Source organism: Papaver somniferum, unplaced genomic scaffold (genome assembly GCF_003573695.1).
Source record: "Papaver somniferum cultivar HN1 unplaced genomic scaffold, ASM357369v1 unplaced-scaffold_19, whole genome shotgun sequence".
Lineage (NCBI taxonomy): Eukaryota > Viridiplantae > Streptophyta > Magnoliopsida > Ranunculales > Papaveraceae > Papaver > Papaver somniferum.
In genome coordinates, this window is record NW_020628818.1 from 18,356,098 (window position 1) to 18,375,394 (window position 19,297).

The 19,297-nt window shown below is 38.9% G+C and overlaps 2 protein-coding genes across 2 annotated transcripts; both read left to right on the forward strand.

Moving 5' to 3' along the window:
• Window positions 1-10,746: 10,746 nt before the first annotated feature.
• Window positions 10,747-12,081, forward strand: LOC113338626 (uncharacterized mitochondrial protein AtMg00810-like). The gene has a single exon (XM_026584004.1). It carries the CDS (start codon window positions 10,747-10,749, stop codon window positions 12,079-12,081), a length of 1,335 nt encoding a protein of 444 aa, XP_026439789.1.
• A 770-nt stretch (window positions 12,082-12,851) lies between these two features.
• On the forward strand, window positions 12,852-18,896 carry LOC113338896 (dolichol kinase EVAN-like). The gene is made up of 14 exons (XM_026584292.1): window positions 12,852-13,260; window positions 13,377-13,489; window positions 13,568-13,771; window positions 14,000-14,104; window positions 16,290-16,360; window positions 16,448-16,528; window positions 16,605-16,834; window positions 16,998-17,187; window positions 17,308-17,373; window positions 17,495-17,583; window positions 17,683-17,797; window positions 17,936-17,987; window positions 18,074-18,174; window positions 18,586-18,896. Exons 1-14 carry the CDS (start codon window positions 13,064-13,066, stop codon window positions 18,697-18,699), a joined length of 1,728 nt encoding a protein of 575 aa, XP_026440077.1. The 5' UTR covers window positions 12,852-13,063; the 3' UTR covers window positions 18,700-18,896.
• The last annotated feature ends 401 nt before the right edge of the window (window positions 18,897-19,297 follow it).

The following is a 19,297-nucleotide window of genomic DNA, read 5'->3' on the forward strand; positions in this document are numbered from 1 at the left end:
TTTTACAACCCCTAACACCCTTTTATAGTTACAACAAAATAAATTCAAAATCCCCAAATCAGTAAAATTAGGGTTTCACCAAATACCCAATTCACTCACCTAACTCTCTGATTCCTTCTTCTATTTCGTCGGCCCATGCTTCCTCAACGTCTTCTGCTCCTTCCCATGCTTCAATTACAACTCTATTTCAACCTATTCTACCAATTTCACATCTAGGGTTCATGAGATTGGTGAGGCATGAAATTGGTGGAATAGAAGTCTATAGAGTTGGTGAAAGTGGTAGTGATGATGGGTTTTAGGGTTGTTGTGTTATGATGAAGGATGGTGGTGGTGGCAGAAGGAGCAGGTGGTGGCGATGATGGAGAAGGTGGTGACAGTGGAGTAGTGGTTCTGCAGAGGTGAGGTGGGGGAAGATGGGTTCGATGGGAAAGAAGGAAGGGTGCGTTTGGTTTGGTAGGGGAAGGTGTTAGGTGCTCGTGTGTTTGGCGAGTTTAGCAATTGTTGATGAACAGCGAGGATGCGACGTTGGATGCGAAGATGATGGATCGATCTAACGGCGAGACAGAAGGAAGCGAGGAGCGACCGTTGGATGCGGAAGTACAACGAAACTGACGGCTCAAGATGGAGTTAGGTGCTGTAGTGTTTGACAGGAGCTTCAGACTTTGATGTACTGGTGATGCTGCGACCATAGGATGCTGAGATGATCCAATCTGACGGCTAGAAAAGGAAACGGGTATGTATATAGGAAATGGATTTGGGTGAGGGTTTTGGGCCTTGGGTATGCCAAGCCCATATCTCCTTTAAGAACAATTCTTCCTCTTCAAGCCCACTTCTAGCCTTTTGGTCTTGTGCACAACATTCTTCGCGGCTTCCTTGCGTGATTCCTCCCGGCTTTTCACTACTTTTCTTCTCTTTTCCGCTCCGCAATTCATCTAACTTTATTTGTTACCTAAAAATGCAAAATTAATTAAGAAAAATATTTATTCTTGAAAACAATGAAAATACAGAATATGGGATAAAATGTAGAATTAACGCACAAAAGATGAGTTAAATGCCAAGAAAAATATATAGAAATATGCACTTTTTAGGACTCATCAAATACCCCCAAACCTGAATTTTACTTGTCCTCAAGTAAAACAAAACTAAGGAAATCCTACCTATACCACTGTCGCTGGTCTCTCGAATGCATTTAGCGTATGCACTAAGCCTTTTAAACCACTAAGTGTCCCTAGTGGACGAGTGAAGTCTCGTGAAGGTTTGCTTAGAACGTACCTACAAAGTTCTAGGTCAAAATATAAGCTCAGATTCCATCAAATGTGACATGTGCAAAACAGTTTAAGCTCACAGCAAAATGGAGATGTCAATCTAGCTATCAAAGGCACAATCCTAGCACTGATAAAAAAAAAGACATGTGATAAGAGTGTAAAGTGTATCTACACATGTGTAAAGAAAGATCTGAAGTTATGACTACTAATCACCAAGAGATAGTTTCTCAGGCTAAGAACCAAGGTCGAAATCTAGCTAGCTGTCCGGACTTTACGAGAATTGTGAATGAGTTGGAGGTATTTCACAATTACTCGCGTTGTACATCAATGGCATACACCCTCCTTGCTTATTACAATGAAACAACAAAATGACTCTTTACATGACTCTTATTTACATTGACTATTCTCTTTTTATTTTTGGAACAAGAGATGATGGAATTGATAAATACTTGATTTTTTGTATTTTTCTGATTTTTTTTTTTTTTTTACAGAGACACTTTTGATACATATACAAAAGGAAACAAAAATTACATGACACTTTGCAAGAGGTAGCCCTTTTTGATGCACCCAGTTAAATTCGATGGTTGTCTTTCTTAATGTAACCTCCACCTTCTATCCCAACCAACCAAAGAACAAGCTAGTCAAGTTTCGTTCAGTATTCTAAAGTGATTGGCAATCGTAACTTCCTATCCAACACCTTGAAGATCGAGGCCATACATGTATTGGTAGATCGTGCGCGTGCAAATTTCTTATCACTATGTGAATTGTGCTAGAATCAGGGTGCCTAAATATCTAGACTAAGACTCCTAATAATTACATATTTGCACAAGAGTCAACATTTCAAGGTAAATGAGCTCCATTTTTATGTTTTTATCATTTTTCTAATTTTTTTTTGGAATTTTTCAATTTTTTCAAAAAGATGGAGTTTTGTTTTTAATTATGGCATATTATCGTGGTATCTACTCTATACCCCCAAACCTAAACTAAACATTGTCCTCAATGTTTCAAAATATGGAAAGAATTATAAAACAATATATGAAGAGGAATATGCTGAGTAGAGTAAAAGGAGAGAGAATACCCGATTGTACGGCGAAAGCTCGATTAAAACTCCGTTATTCGAGGCAAAAATCCATCATATTAGGAGTCACAATGGATGAGCACAAAATATATACAAAAGGAAATTTAACTAACACATTATCTACAAGAAAATTTTGGTTTTTAATGAGATTGGACTTTTTGGGAAAAATTTGGTTTTGATGGGAAAACGAAAATTTTGGTTTTTAGGGAAAGATTTGGAAAACTTTTTGGTTATTTAGGGAAAGAGTGGACCAGTTTAGTCCACATAGACTGGGTCCTCCAGGTTGGTTGTTTCAATGTCGGGTGGGAATGGCTCAAGGAATGGCTTTAATCTCTGCCCGTTGACTTTGAAAACGTTCTTGTTGGAGACATCCTCCAGCTCTACAGCTCCATGAGGAAAAACTGTGCGTACTAGGTACGGACCCTTCCATCTGGAACGCAGTTTTCCTGGAAAAAGATGTAATCGGGAGTCATACAGCAAGACTTTCTGACCAGGAGTGAAGGATTTGCGTAGAATACGCTTGTCATGAAATATCTTCATCTTTTGCTTGTACAGCTTGGCACTGTCATAAGCCTCATTTCTCAGTTCTTCCAACTCGTTGAGTTGAAGTTTCCGTTGTGCACCGCCTTGTCGAGAGAAAAGTTAAGTTTCTTGATAGCCCAGTAAGCTCGATGTTCTAATTCCACAGGAAGATGACATGGCTTTCCATACACCAGACGATAAGGGGACATGCCAATTGGTGTCTTATAAGCTGTTCTATAGGCCCACAAAGCATCATTCAATCTCATGACCAATCTTTCCTTGACGGGTTGACCGTCTTCTCCAGAATGTGCTTTTTCTCTATTAGAAACTTCTACTTGTCCACTTGTCTGAGGGTGGTACGGAGTTGCAACCTTGTGGTTATGCCATACTTGCGTACTAAAGACTCAAAGTACTTGTTACGAAATGTGAACCACCGTCACTGATGATAGCTCTAGGGGTACCAAAACGTGAAAATATGTTTCCTTTAGAAATGAAAGTACCACCTTGTGGTCATTGTTCTGGTTGCTATGGCTTCTACCCACTTAGAAACGTAATCAACTGCGACTAGGATGTACAATTGTCAGAAATAGGGAATGGACCCATGAAGTCTCCCCCAAACATCAAAAATCTCCAAATCAAAATGGGGTTCAATGGCATCATGTTTCTCCTCGAAATGCTTCCTAGCTTTTGACAGCGTTCACAAGCAACACAATAATCATGGCAATCCTTGAACAATGATGGCCAATAGAATCCACACTGCAAGATCTTTGCAGCGGTTTTCTTGGCACTGAAATGGCCTCCACATGCTTGGTCATGACAGAAAGATATCACATCTTTCTGTTCATGGGGACACATCTCCTAATGATTTGGTCTCGGCAGTACTTAAACAAATATGGGTCGTCCCAAAGGAAATGTTTAACTTCAGCCAAGAACTTGGAGCGGTCTTGTCTCGACCAATGTGAGGGCATTCTACCTGTAGCAAGGTAGTTAACAATGTCGGCAAACCAAGGAAGGTTTGTCACAGACATCAATTGTTCATCAGGGAATGATTCTCTAATCAGCTCAGATTCATCAATAGACTCACTAGTTAATCGGGACAAGTGATCAGCAACCACATTCTCACAACCTTTCTTATCACGGATTTCGATGTCGAATTCCTGTAATAAGAGTATCCATCGAATAAGGCGAGCTTTAGCATCCTTCTTAGAAAGAAGATACTTCAAAGCCGCATGGTCAGTGTATATGATGATCTTAGATCCTATCAAATAAGATCTAAACTTGTCTAATGCAAATACCACGGCAAGTAACTCCTTCTCGGTAGTCGAATAGTTGAGTTGAGCATCATTAAGAGTTTTACTAGCATAGTATATCACATATGGTAGTCTATCAACACGCTGTCCTAAAACAGCGCCAACGGCGTAATCAGAGGCATCACACATGAGTTCGAACGGTAGTTCCCAGTCGGGTGGTTGGACAATAGGAGCTGAGGTGAGGAGAGTCTTGAGTTCTTCCCACGCCTTCACACACGCAGCATCAAAGTTAAAGACAACATCTTTGGCAAGTAGGTTACACAAAGGGCGAGAGATTTGGCTAAAGTTTTTGATGAATCTCCGGTAGAATCCGGCGTGACCTAAAAATGATCGAATCCCCTTCACAGAGTGGGGTTGGGGTAAATGTTGAATGAGGTCGACTTTAGCTTTATCTACTTCAATTCCTTTTTCCGATACGATGTGTCCTAGAACTATGCCGGATTTCACCATGAAGTGGCATTTTTCCCAGTTTAAAATCAGATTCTTTTGCTTACATCTTGATAGCACAAGGACTAGATGGTCCAAACATTCGTCAAAAGAAGACCAAACACAGAGAAATCATCCATAAAGATCTCGAGAAAACTATCTATCATGTCTGAAAAAATGCTCATCATGCAACGCTGGAAAGTAGCAGGTGCATTACACAGCCCGAAGGGCATACGTCTAAAAGCAAATGTCCCAAATGGACACGTGAATGTAGTTTTTTCCTGATCTTCCGGTGCAATGTGAATTTGGTTATAACCGGAAAAGCCATCTAGAAAACAGTAGTGACTGTGTCCAGACACACGTTCTAGCATTTGGTCTATGAAGGGAAGGGGGAAGTGATCTTTTCTTGTTACTGTGTTCAACTTCCTGTAGTCGATACATACTCGCCATCCTGTGGTTGTACGTGAAGGGACTAACTCATTCTTTTCGTTCCGAACTACAGTAATGCCTGACTTCTTAGGCACAACTTGAATGGGACTAACCCATTTACTATCTGAAATCGGATATATGATACCCGCATCAAGTAGCTTCAAGATCTCACTCTTAACAACGTCTCTCATGTTAGGATTAAGTCTCCTTTGCATTTCCCTAGATGGTTTGGCATCTCTTCAAGATTAATGTGATGCATGCAAAATGGTGGACTTATCCCTTTGAGATCTGAGATGGTCCATCCTAAGGCTTCTTTCTGCTCCTCAAGTACTCCTAAAAGCTTGTTTTCCTGTTCTATGTTTAATCGTGAAGAAATGATAACAGGTAAAGTATCAGAAGGACCTAGAAATGCATACTTCAAAGTATCAGGTAATGGTTTCAATTCCTGTTTGGCCTTAGGAGACTCATCCGAAGATATAACAGACTTCTCAGAAAGTGGGAGTTGTTCCACTGTAGTCTGCCATTTAGTGATGTCCATTTGAGGTACAGATTCGAGCAAAGATTGGACTTCACCAATGTATTCATCATCATACAACTCCAAGTTAACATCTTCCAAACATGCTTGCAAGGGATCTTTTGACATAATGCCAGTCAATGAATCTTGTATCAAACTCTCAATCATATTGACCTCATGTACATCCTCATCATCAAGATTCACATGCTGTTGACTAACATTAAACACATTCAGCTCGACAGTCATGTTCCCAAAAGACAGCTTCAACACTCCATTACGACAATTGATGATCGCATTAGACGTCGCCAAGAAAGGACGTCCTAAAATGACAGGAATGTGACTATCCGGGTTTTGTACAGGTTGAGTGTCTAAGACAATAAAGTCTACAGGAAAGTAGAACTTATCAACCTTAATTAAACATCCTCAATTACACCTCGAGGGACTTTGACGGATCGGTCCGCCAATTGGAGAGTTATGGGTGTTGGCTTCAATTCTCCAAGACCTAACTGCGCATAAACAGAATATGGCAGGAGGTTCACACTTGCACCTAGATCTAATAAAGCTTTACTGACCATGTGGTTTCCTATAGTGCAAGAAATTGTTGGACAACCTGGGTCCCTAAACTTAGGTGGAGTTTTGTTCAGAATGATGGAACTCACCTGTTCAGCTAAGAAAGCACGTTTGTGCACATTAATCTTGCGCTTTTGAGTGCACAAGTCTTTGAGGAATTTGGCATATGCAGGGATTTGCTTAATTGCCTCAAGAAAAGGAATGTTGATGTTGACTCTTTTGAACAGTTCTAACATCTCATTGTAGTGGGTGCTTATCTGTTGGCGAACTAACCTCTGAGGATATGGAGCAACATGAGCATTAGGAGTTAGGGGTATTCACAACAGTGGGATTGTCGGCTTCGCTAATGTGCTCAGGTTCCTTTTCTAAGTTGGAGGTGTTCTTTGGTGGTGTAGGCAATGATATGCTTGGCTCAGATTCATTTGATTGTGGTATGCCTACATTGTTCTCAACAATCTTACCACTTCGGAGAGTGGTGATGGAATGGGCTTGATCGGGTGAGGTTTCATTGCAAGATGATGTTCCTGCTTGAAATATCCTCTTTGGATTTTGTTGGGGCTGGCTAGGAAGTTTACCCTTTTCTCTTGTATTCAGTGCATCGCAAATTTGACCCATCTGTAGTTCTAGAGCGGAGACTCGTTGATCAGTTGCTTTCTCATTCTTCATCAGATGTTGGGTCAACTGATTGATACTCTCTTCAATGCTAGACAATTTCTTGTCAGCAGTGTATTGAGGGTACGACTGCTGTTGAGGATTTTTAGGGTATTGATAGCCTTGATTGTTTTGATAGCTTTGAGTGGGTTGAGATGGTCCTCCTTGAATGGGTCCTTTAGACCATGAAAAATTGGGGTGGTTCCTCCATCCTGGGTTGTAGGTCTGTGAATAAGGGTTATGCTCTTGTTTTTGAAACATAGCATGTGCCTGTTCTAGCCTAGATTCTTGGAATGCATGCATTTCCGGACAATCACTGACCTGATGGTCAGAACCGTTACATATATCACAGATAGCCATTTCGACATGTTCACAGAAAGCAGTGGTAGAAGGTTTTACGTTTTTCTGAAGTTCTAATGCTTCTATTCTTCTTGCTAGTGCTGCCATTTTTGCATTTCCTCAAAATTAGACTCAATTCTATGGACCTTATCTACAGGTGTAGTCTTTCTAGGTTCACGAATGGACTCCCATTGTTGAGTTTTTTCAGCAACTTCAATTAGGAAAGCCCAAGAGTCATCAGCACTTTTATCTGTGAAGAGTCCATTGCACATAGACTCTACAATTGTTCGGGTGGAGACATCTAAACCTTCATACAAAATTTGCACAAGTCTCCATTTCTCAAAACCATGATGGGGACACTTAAGCAACAATTCATTGAATCTCTCAAGATATCTAGCTAAGGTTTCACCTTCTAATTGTACAAAGCTGTTCAGATTTTGACGAATTGTCGCAGTCTTGTGATTAGGGAAGAACTTTTTGAAAAACTCTTTTGTGAGGTTGTCCCATGTCCTAATTGACTGTGGATGTAAGGCATACAGCCATGACTTGGCCTTTTCCTTCAAAGAAAGGGAATAGTCTCAATTTTAGGGTTTCGTCAGACATCTGAGTGAAACGTATAGTTCCACAAATCTCCTCGAATTCTCTCACGTGATGGTAAGGGTTTTCATTTTCAATTCCTCTAAACACGGGAAGCATTTGTATTGTGCTCGATTTTAGCTCATAATGACCAGTAGCTTCTGGTAAAACAATGCACGAGGGTTGGCTTGTCCTTGTGGGGTACATGTAATCCTTGAGGCTACGGGGTTCTTCCATTATCTCAGGTTGGTCCGGTGTGTTTTCCTCAGAAGATGTGGGTATGTCAATTGGGTCTATTGGATTGACTCTAATTAGTCGGTTTGATTGGTCTCTAAAGGTCACAACCATATCCTAATAAGATCATTGATCGATGAAATAACATCTAACAAGCCCACAGTCAATGAAAAACACGACCTAAATTTGGTTTTGTTGGGTTTTGGTTTCACAATGGGTTTAGAAAATTTTGGATTAATTGGGACAAAGCCCAACCAACTAAAAAGGCTTTTGGTTCTTGGGTTCTTTGGAGAATTTTGGTGAAAAAATCTTAACTCACGGCCCAACAGAATTTCTCTTTTTTTTTTTTGTAAGGTTAGGAGCCCAATGGTTGGGATATAAACCTATAGTCCAAAATAAAGTGCAAGCCCACAAAAGAAAAGAAAAATAACAAACAAATAATTCCAAGCCCATAAAAGAAAAAGAAAAAGAAAAAGAAAAATTATTACAAGCCCAAATAGAAAATAAAGAAAAAGAAAAATAAAAATTATTACAGGCCCAATTATAAATACTAAAATACAAGCCCAAATAAATTTAATGAGGCCCAGTTGGGTTAGCTCATGGGTTAGGCTTACTTGATTTTTGGAGGGAGCCCAAATTTGGGCTTTTTATCCCTTTTTGTTGCACTAGCCCAGTTGGGCTTGGATCTTCCTTAGCAACTTTAGCAGAACTGCTCCAACAGCAGCAAGCAGCAGCTCCACAGCAACAACAGCAGCAGCTCCACGGCAACAGCAACTGCAGCAGCAGCTTCACAGCAGCAACAGCAATAGCAACAGCAGCTGCGATGGCAGTCAGTGCAAGGTAGTGCAAGGCAATGCACTTAGTGAAGCAAGAACAAGATCAATGCAAGAGCAGGAGCAAACAGAAAACAGGAACAAGTTGCAGGTCAGGACAAGTAAGATTAACAAGAAAGAAAACAGAAAACAAGCAAACCGCTACCGAGTCCCCGGCAGCGGCGCCAAAAACTTGGTGTAACAGGAAAGAACTACCTAAACTAGCCTGCAAGTGCACAGGGAAGTTGAAGCAAGAAAAAGTAAATAAGGGTTTGTCCACAGGGACTTGGAGGATTTGCTAAAGTTTTCTAAATTTCTAAGGTTATCTGAGTTCAAAGGAAGATACTAAGGCTTTTGATTCCACTACTTGACCCTAGGCTAAGGAAATTATGATGCAATGTATGTCTTGTTCTTTCCTGAAAGATTACAATGAGGATTCTACTAACTATCCTAGCCAAATTACCCCTAGCATAAGTTGTCTTTAATCAGCACAACTGATCACAGGCATTTAGCTTCTCTAGCTAGTTTGGCTTAAGGCAGTCTCTCTAGTGGATTGAATTCTTGGCCAAAGACCTAGCTCCACTCCTAGTATCAGCTGTCTTCTAACAGCACAGGTGATCACAAGCAGGTAGCTCAAATGACTAAGCATTCATCCTAAGGCAATTCAGCTCAATAAAAGAACATACAAGTACATTAACATTCCTAGCATATGATCAAGAGCTTCCTCTAAGCCCTAGCAAGTGAATTAGAACATGGACATGCTTGTAATCATGATCCTAACAGGTATAAACATGCTCCACATTACACAACATACAATTCACATTCAATTTTTATGCATAAGAGAGATTCAACATGAATTGAAAACGAATTGCTAATAGTGCTCACTGGCTAGCCCAGAGATGCCCAATTTTACAACCCCTAACACCCTTTTATAGTTACAACAAAATAAATTCAAAATCCCCAAATCAGTAAAATTAGGGTTTCACCAAATACCCAATTCACTCACCTAACTCTCTGATTCCTTCTTCTATTTCGTCGGCCCATGCTTCCTCAACGTCTTCTGCTCCTTCCCATGCTTCAATTACAACTCTATTTCAACCTATTCTACCAATTTCACATCTAGGGTTCATGAGATTGGTGAGGCGTGAAATTGGTGGAATAGAAGTCTATAGAGTTGGTGAAAGTGGTAGTGATGATGGGTTTTAGGGTTGGTGTGTTATGATGAAGGATGGTGGTGGTGGCAGAAGGAGCAGGTGGTGGCGATGATGGAGAAGGTGGTGACAGTGGAGTAGTGGTTCTGCAGAGGTGAGGTGGGGGAAGATGGGTTCGATGGGAAAGAAGGAAGGGTGCGTTTGGTTTGGTAGGGGAAGGTGTTAGGTGCTCGTGTGTTTGGCGAGTTTAGCAATTGTTGATGAACAGCGAGGATGCGACGTTGGATGCGAAGATGATGGATCGATCTAACGGCGAGACAGAAGGAAGCGAGGAGCGACCGTTGGATGCGGAAGTACAACGAAACTGACGGCTCAAGATGGAGTTAGGTGCTGTAGTGTTTGACAGGAGCTTCAGACTTTGATGTACTAGTGATGCTGCGACCATAGGATGCTGAGATGATCCAATCTGACGGCTAGAAAAGGAAACGGGTATGGATATAGGAAATGGATTTGGGTGAGGGTTTTGGGCCTTGGGTATGCCAAGCCCATATCTCCTTTAAGAACAATTCTTCCTCTTCAAGCCCACTTCTAGCCTTTTGGTCTTGTGCACAACATTCTTCGCGGCTTCCTTGCGTGATTCCTCCCGGCTTTTCACTACTTTTCTGCTCTTTTCCGCTCCGCAATTCATCTAACTTTATTTGTTACCTAAAAATGCAAAATTAATTAAGAAAAATATTTATTCTTGAAAACAATGAAAATACAGAATATGGGATAAAATGTAGAATTAACGCACAAAAGATGAGTTAAATGCCAAGAAAAATATATAGAAATATGCACTTTTTAGGACTCATCATGTAACATTTAGCCCAATGGTTAAGTCACCAACAGTTAGAGTAGTTCTCTGTTTAGCAATTACTTATAATTGGCATGTGAAACAATTAGATGTTAGTAACGCTTTTTTACATGGATATTTAGATGAAGAGGTTTATATGTCACAGCCACAAGGTTTTCTTCATCCGAATTATTTTTTTCATTATGTATGTCGTCTCAAAAAGAGTTTGTATGGCCTTAAACAGGCACCAAGAGCATGGTTCTACAGATTTAGCTCATTTCTTCTTAAATGTGGTTTCAAGAAGTGTGTTTCAGATTCAATGTTTGTCAAGTCAACTGGTAGTGATATTCTTGTTCTCCTATTATATGTTGATGACATATTATTAACTGGTAGTTCTTCTGTGCTTATTTCTGAGATTATTACCTCATTGAAGAAAGAATTTGCAGTGAAAGAGTTAGGGGACTTAGCATATTTTCTTGGCATTGAAGATGTGAGACATAGTGATTCTATAGTGTTAACTCAAACGAAATACACTTTAGAACTTCTTGAGAAAGCAAATTTGTTGGATTGTAAATCTTGTGATACTCAAGTTGTTAAGGCTAGTAAACTTTCTATTCATGATGGAGTTAAATTGGACAATCCTTGTCATTACAGAACATTGGTAGGTGCTCTGCAGTATTTAACAGTCACTAGGCCAGATATATGCTTTGCAGTGAATTATGTTTCACAATTTATGCATTCTCCATCTGATTTACACTTGCAACTTGTTAAGAGAATCTTGAGATATTTGAAAGAGACTGTTGATCTGGGGATTAATTTGAATAAATGTGATGTAACTAGCTTGAAGGCATACACAAACTCTGACTGGGCAGGGTGTCTAGATACTAGAAGGTCCACTTCTGGCTTTGCTATTTTTCTGGGTTCAAATTTAGTGTCTTGGTCATCTAAAAAGAAACCTACAATCTCAAAATCCTCTGCAGAAGCTGAATATAAATGTCTTTCTGTTGCATCAGCTGAATTGCAGTGGTTTTCTTACTTATTGAATGATTTACATGTTGTTGTTTACTCTGTGTTGTTGTTATGTGATAACACAAGTGCTCTGGCTTTGGCAACTAATCCTGTTTTTCATGCCAGGACCAAGCACATAGAAATACAATATCACACTGTCAGGGAATTGGTTGAGGAAGGATTCTTAAAGTTGCAGCATATTTCTTCAGAAGATCAACTGGCAGATCTCTTTACTAAAGGCTTGTGTTTTCCAGCTTTTTCAAGGCTTTTATCTCAGTTGCTTGGGACTCCTTTATCTGCTTCAGTTGCTTCTTCTACTTCAGTTACTTCTTCTGCAGTTCAACTTACAGAGATTTCTTCTTAGTTTTATCTTGTATCAATCTGATACTGTGTTCTTAGTATCAGCTTGCAGGAGGAGTATTAAAGATATAAGTGTGTGAATAGTTTGTGTCAAGTCAACTGGTCAATATTGACTTGACTTGTATTATTACACCTAATATTTTTCTTTAAATACTTGTAATAGTACTTTCTTAGTTTGTACTGAAAACAATTCTTTACAATAATATCAACTTCAGTGTTTCTCAGTTTCCTCTTGGACACTGTAGTTATCCGACGACAACGTGACCTTCCACTGCTAATGAAAAATAAATTCAAAAAATCCAAAAATAATTTGTTATTAGCAAATAAAAAGTTATATTCATCACATTTCTGAATTTTCAAATCATGGTATTCACCATTCGTCTCAAATAATAGATAAAACTTATGAAGAGTAAGCACGTCACCATCCACGTCAGATTGCTAAATTTATTTACAATAACTCTTGATGGATGAGGAAAAAATCCGGCAATTTACACCGTCTCTTACAGTGGTAGGGCTCACTACTGCCCCATACTAATCCCGATGCAAACCACGCAGTGGCCGTTCGATTCCCTTTCGGGACAAAGCGAAGTGAGAATTCGCGGTTTGTTGCTGATTAATTTACGGCACAATATCATACTCCACAGTTAGCATCATTCTTCGTGGATTCTTATGTGCACCCTTTCTAACGTAATTTCTGATCAACTACCTGTCTGCTTTCGACAACAACTACAGTATTTCACATGTTCCTTACATCACACTTTTCAAAGCACATTCCTCTAGAACTACCACCGTTAAAGTACCTGTAAAAACAATCTGCACCGTTCGCCCATTTCTGTTGCTCTTTCTGAATCAGTGATGATGATTATTAGGTGACTAAACAAACCCGCGTTATTCAAAACAAAGACCCAACAAGTCTGGGCGCGCCTCTTGATTTCCAAGTCTGGGTCTGGCGCTCATCTGGATTCCTCATCTTCTTCTTCTCTCTAATGGCGCCTTTGAGTTCTGCTGTATCTCTCTTCAATGGAGAGAGAACAGTTGTTGTTCTATTCCTTACTCGTATTCTTTTCTGTATACCAAAATCTCTTTATTATGAAAGTTTAGGTCTATGTTTCTTAGCTTTTGCTGGTTTGTTTATTGAGATCTCCGCTGAAAATTCAACATCCTTGAATCAATTCAAACCGAGGTTTGTGTTTAATTATTCCCAATTTCTCAAACACCCTTCTCAAATTAAGTTGCATTTAATGATATGAGAATTTAGGGCTTTGCCTTAATTGGGTTTTTGTTGTTGTTGTTGTTTAGGCCAGGTGCTTCTTCTGGGATACTGCTGGGAGCAGTTACTTTACCTTCTGTTATGCTTTCTCGGTTGATACAGCTCTCGAGAGCCGTTGAATCGAAAGATATTGGACCTCAAGGTAGAATTCAAATCCTGATGTTGCTTTTTCAATTTGTTTGTTATTATGTCTGATGATATGGTTTTGTTTGGTGGACAGAGCTTGATTATTTGATTGTTCAATATTGGGCTGTATCTGCAACCTGTTTCGCGGTGCTTCTTTTCCTTTGTTGTGTAATTCGACATTCAAATGCAACAAGTTTTTTGAAATTTAGGAGATTTCATGACAAAGAGGTTAGCTTATTGTACACTGCTGTTTATGTGGCAGTTTGCTGTTTCTCTCTTGCACGGCAATCTGATTTTGGTAAGCTTCCGGTTGTTAACACTAACCAGCTTATTACACCGATGTCTTAATGTGTGAGATTTGATCGAGAAGAATGAAACTTGCTGTAGTTCTATGTCGAATGTCTAATTGTTCAATATCTTCAAATAGACAGTTCAGGCTAAGTGTTTGAAGTAAATTGCCTTTGATTTCTGAAATTCGGTAGATTGGATATGACTTAGCCAACACTATGTTCCTGTTTCTTTGCAGGTTCACATTTACCGATGAAATTATTTTGGGTGTTCTGTCATGGATTAGCAGCTGTGAGGTTAATTCAACATTTTCTTCACACTTTCCCATCATGCGCTTCCATAGGTATTTACTGGCTTTTGTCGGTTTGTTCAGTAGCCACATTGTTGTGAGGTTGCATATTAAAGGGGTACAGTGACTAGCTTCTAGTTTTTCAATTGAACACTCTTTTTAGTGGATCACTAGGTATCTCCCCGGCCTACGGCCGAGGCTCAACCTTGTTGTGGTTAACCGGGACTTAAAGTCCTGATGCAGTTAGGTTAAGATTATTGTTATTTAAAAAAACTTAATTTGTTCCATTTTCAAGGTAAGCCTAGGCCTATACCCCTACGTGGTTAGATTAATGTTAAATTTAGCCAGCCTATGATATAAACCGATTAAGGTTAAATTTAGTTACGCTGTGACATAAACTGATTCTTGATATGTAGAACTGTAGAGCATGGAATAAACTGGTTCTAGATATGTATAACTATAAGGAATGCATGCACTAACACCCTCATATCTTAAGATGAGGTGCTGAAAAATTGTCTATCTTTTACTTGAGATGGATGCTTGCGGCTTTCACGTTGCAAAAAATTTAGGACTCCGCATAGATGTTATGTAATCTCTCCTTGATGTTTTATTGGTCGTGAGTTGCGACACACATAAAGTATATAATAAATATCCGTAAGTAGCAGTAAATCAAATAAAGTTCCCATTGCCCTAACAATAACAAAGTAAAATGCTTCAAAAAAAAAAAAAAACAAAAAAAAAACATAGTAATATAACGTATACACGAAAAAGATGATCATGGCACTTATGTCTATCTAATGGGTCTGTTGTAGTTGCTTCACGCCGGTTCGGTTGGAATAGTTCAGTGTCCGGTTTGCGTTACTTACTGTAGGACTATGTGGCTTGATTTTCAACGCCACTTGAAGTTATTAGTCCAGGTAAACTTAAGATCCATCTTAAACTCAATGATTTCGATGAATAGGTTGCAACCTAGGCTAAGAAATCCCCATAAAATAAAAAGAGAGAAAATCAAATATAAGGGACTTGATTTTTTTCCATGAAGATGAAATCCAGGAATCGAAAAGAAAATGGACAGTGTTGTCCCGCGACAATGCATATGTAACGTTAATTAGTTAATAAGTTACTGAGTTTTGATCCATTAATTCATATGTTGGTGGTGATTTTGCTATTTGCTATTTCTGTACTTTACTTTTTCTTCAACTGTTCTATTTTCTTTCTGCAAGTTCAAGTGCTTGTTCTGAAAAATTTATAAACAATAATTAGATTCTCCTGTGGCATATATTCTTGAAAAAAAGTAATATTCTCGACATCTTTCTACTCTTTTCCAACTTACAAATCTCAACTTACGATACTGTATAAAGTTGGTGATGGGTATGGTAGTGCTGTTGGTGGTGGGCACGGAAGTGCGGTTGAAGGGAGAAGAGTCCCTAATTTCACCTATCTAACGCTAAATATGGTCGGGCCATGATAAAATATCAGCCGTCCAAAATTAACCAAATTCTGTTAGCCTGGACTTAGGAATCTGATTTTTTATTCGGAGTTCACAATTAGTTAGCCGTTAAGAATTTCTGGTTTTCTGTTAATAAAGCGTTTATGGTACTCATAATGGTATATGTACCATATCTGTTATGGGTGTGGGATTGGTGATTGTGAACCTGTATACACAGCTGAGTCAAACTTTAACTGCATAGTTTCCGTATGTTAGAAACAGACATATATACTTCTTTCAAATGCCAAAAAATCGGAGTAAATAATGAAAGTACGTCTACGACGACATAACAATCTATCACTGATGAAAGACCGTATGAAATTTTATCTTAGGAATCCTTAATCATTGCTGGTTCCATGCAGAGACATATTTAGAGGGCCGGGACATAATATCTGCCATCCTTAATTCCGGAAGATCTCCACCGCTCTTTGATCCACATACATACACAGTTACACACCACCTTTTCTTAGAACATTGATAGAATTTGTTTAGGTGATTGAAAAACATAGAATCGAGCAGGCATCTCATCCTTAAATGGAAAATGGGATTGGTTGGGTGACAAACAAGATGACCCATTTAGAAATATTGATACTAATATCTAATCATTTGAAGTCCTTCGCAATGACAGAATTAAGATGATCTACAAATAAAAAAAACAATTATAGTTGGAAAAAATACTGGTCACTATTTTTGAACCGAGATGGTTCTTGTTTCGTATACCTTAAGTTAACAATCTGTATGACTTCATAGGTGAAGCACTTCTGGTGACCTCCGGCCTTGTTCTCTATTTCGGTGACATGGCAGCTTACACTCTTGCCAAGGTTTGTAGTTTGTCAGTATATTTATTTTACTTATACTCACTTCTCTGTATAATTCATTCCTAATCGGAAGTTTCCTTATTTTCACAGCTCAACACATTTCTCATTTCGCCGGAGTTACTTTCTGAACAGTATGGTTTTAAAAGAAGTGAGATTATTACCATTATTCAGGTAAATTTCTATCGAAGAAATGGATTTGGATGAGTATAATTCCTGTAACTGTGGCATTAATTGTTCTTTCCTGCAGGGATTCCTGGTCAGCCTTCTCGTGTTACCTGTGTTATATGGTTTTCTTCTACGAGTTTATCACCAGCTATCAGGTTGGATTAGTCCTCAAACTCATGCAGCTGAAGAGACGGATTCCAAAGTGATTGAGAGTTCTCTTCTTTTTTATGCTTCTTTGATGGTGACGTTAGTTGTGATTGCCCCAGCATGGATGCAGTTTGTTCAGGGGTTTCACCATCATCCTTTATTATGGTAAAAAAGTCTTTTCAGTGTTTTTCATCAATTTGGTAATTTAGGAAATTAAGTTGGCTCAGTTTAAGCACTGAATGTTTAAATCAAACAGCTCTGCACTTGTGGGGGCAGACTAGGCTATTTGTCAATATGACTAATTTTGCAAGTACATGGTTTTTCGCAGGATATTGAATTTTGTGTTTGAAGAGCCACTGAAAAGGCTTGCACTATGTATATATTGGGTCACTGTGATATGTGCATCAGTTTTGCGCTTTTATAATATTTCAAAAAGTAGCAAAATTGAGAGGATTCTTCTTCGGAAATACTACCATCTTGTGGCTGTTCTTATGTTTTCACCAGCTCTTATATTCCAGGTGACTTAAGAAAAGATTGATGATTGTTTTGTAATTATTTATATATTGCTGTTGCATTAGTTCATAACTCCAAGGGTGTAGCAGTATTTCTCATTGGTTAGATTTGTTTGGATTTCCCAGTCCAGTTTCCTTGATCTAGCATTTGGTGCTGCTCTGGCTGTTTTCTTGATATTAGAAATTGTTCGAGTAAGTATTCTCAAGAGATTCAATGTTTGATAAGCTGCTTTTTCTATTTTACTGTTGCTTCACTTTTGTTGTATTTCATTGGTAATGGTAAACCCTTGCATAACCACAACTTGTGTGGCAGGTATGGAAAATATGGCCCTTGGGGAAACATATCAACCAGTTCATGAATGCGTTTACAGACCATCGCGACTCTGAGCTCCTTATTGTCAGGTATAACAGATTTGTCTTCTGATGGCGAGTGGTCTAATTCTGCATTAATTTTGTTTTCCAATCTTTTTGGGTCATGCTGATGTCAGTTCCTTAACGCAGCCATTTTTCACTCTTGCTGGGATGTGCACTTCCTAAATGGTTGTTGACTGATTTCAATGATCGCCCGCTTGCCCCTTTCGCTGGAATCTTGAGCTTAGGAATTGGAGATACAATGGTGAATCTTACTTTCGCTGTTACCGTTACTTTGCATTGAAATAGGACCGAGCTTGAGATACATGGGACATTTCCCCTTCCAAAAGAAAAAAAAAATTGTATCTATTTCCTATTGGATTTGCTTTTGTTTTGTCTTCAGGCATCAATGGTTGGGTACAAGTATGGGGTTCTCAGGTGGAGCAAAACAGGCAGTGAGTTAACTTTGTGGTTCTTTGAAGTTTAGTCATCAGTACCTATCAATGGATTAATAAGTATATTCTGTTCTTTTTCTTGTCAGAGAAAACCATAGAAGGTACTGCAGCTGGTATAACATCTGTTCTTGCAGCTTGCTCTGTTCTCCTTCCACTTCTAGCATCAACTGGTTTTATAATCTCTCAGGTAAGAAAACATTGAATTCAAATTTATTTCGGTGATATTATCAAACATGCATCTCCGTTATTCCAGCTACAGTCGTTTTGAGGAACGCATTATTTTGATGCTTCAGTAGACAAGTCTGTATCTCAAGACTTGGTTCAACTTTGAAAATAGAGACATGTTGATCATTATAAACAGTTAAACTAGTGCCTTGATCCTTAAAATCATGCATTTCTGTTAAAACTTCTGGCTGAAAATGATTAAAATACGCCGTACTGTGAACTTCGCTGTATCCAAGTTCTATCACTCTTTTGCCTTACTGGACCATTAGAAACACACGGATCCTTTTCCTCCTTTTTTTTTTTGTGTAGAATTTAGGACTTGGACCGAATCATTTGTTTTCCCTAATCGTTGTCGAATGTTCTAATAATGCAGCACTGGATCTCCCTCCTCATAGCTGTGACTGTGAGTGGGTTATTAGAGGCATACACTGCCCAGCTCGATAACGCGTTCATTCCACTGGTCTTCTACAGCCTTCTCTGTTTGTGAGTAGAGGACACTAGGAATTATTAGATGAGGAGCCTTCTTTGGTTGACATAATACTGTGCTTTCCTCGAGCACAATTTTTGTACATATTCTATACTGTCCCGCGGTAATATACTGTATGAGATAGCGCCTTGTATAATTGTACCTGAAATTGAATAATATTAAATGAGTTATGGGAAGGTTTTGTATTTCCTGCTGTCTGACCGTCTCCATCACCATTTTTTCAAAGATCTGATAGCCTTCAATTACTGTCTACCTTTTTTCTCTTTTTTTTTTTTTGTTAAAGATAAATTTAACTGCTTGTGCGGAGTTTTTAGCGATCCAAAACAAGAAACTGCTTGAACATTGTTTTGCTTATAAAAATAGAGATTACAGGTCAAAATGTAGTGTAGCTAATTTACATCAACTGAAGGAAGGTATCGTGTAGACGTAATGTTGGGAGAAATTTGAATTTTATTAAAAGGAAGATAATAATCTCCACCCGCTAGACTCGTTAAAATTGTCCTCCATCGGGGTGTGCTTCATCCTCTGGTACCACATATCGTCGTCCGAATCTTCTTGGACAATCCTGGAAAGTTGTTTTGGGTATTCTTGGCTTTTA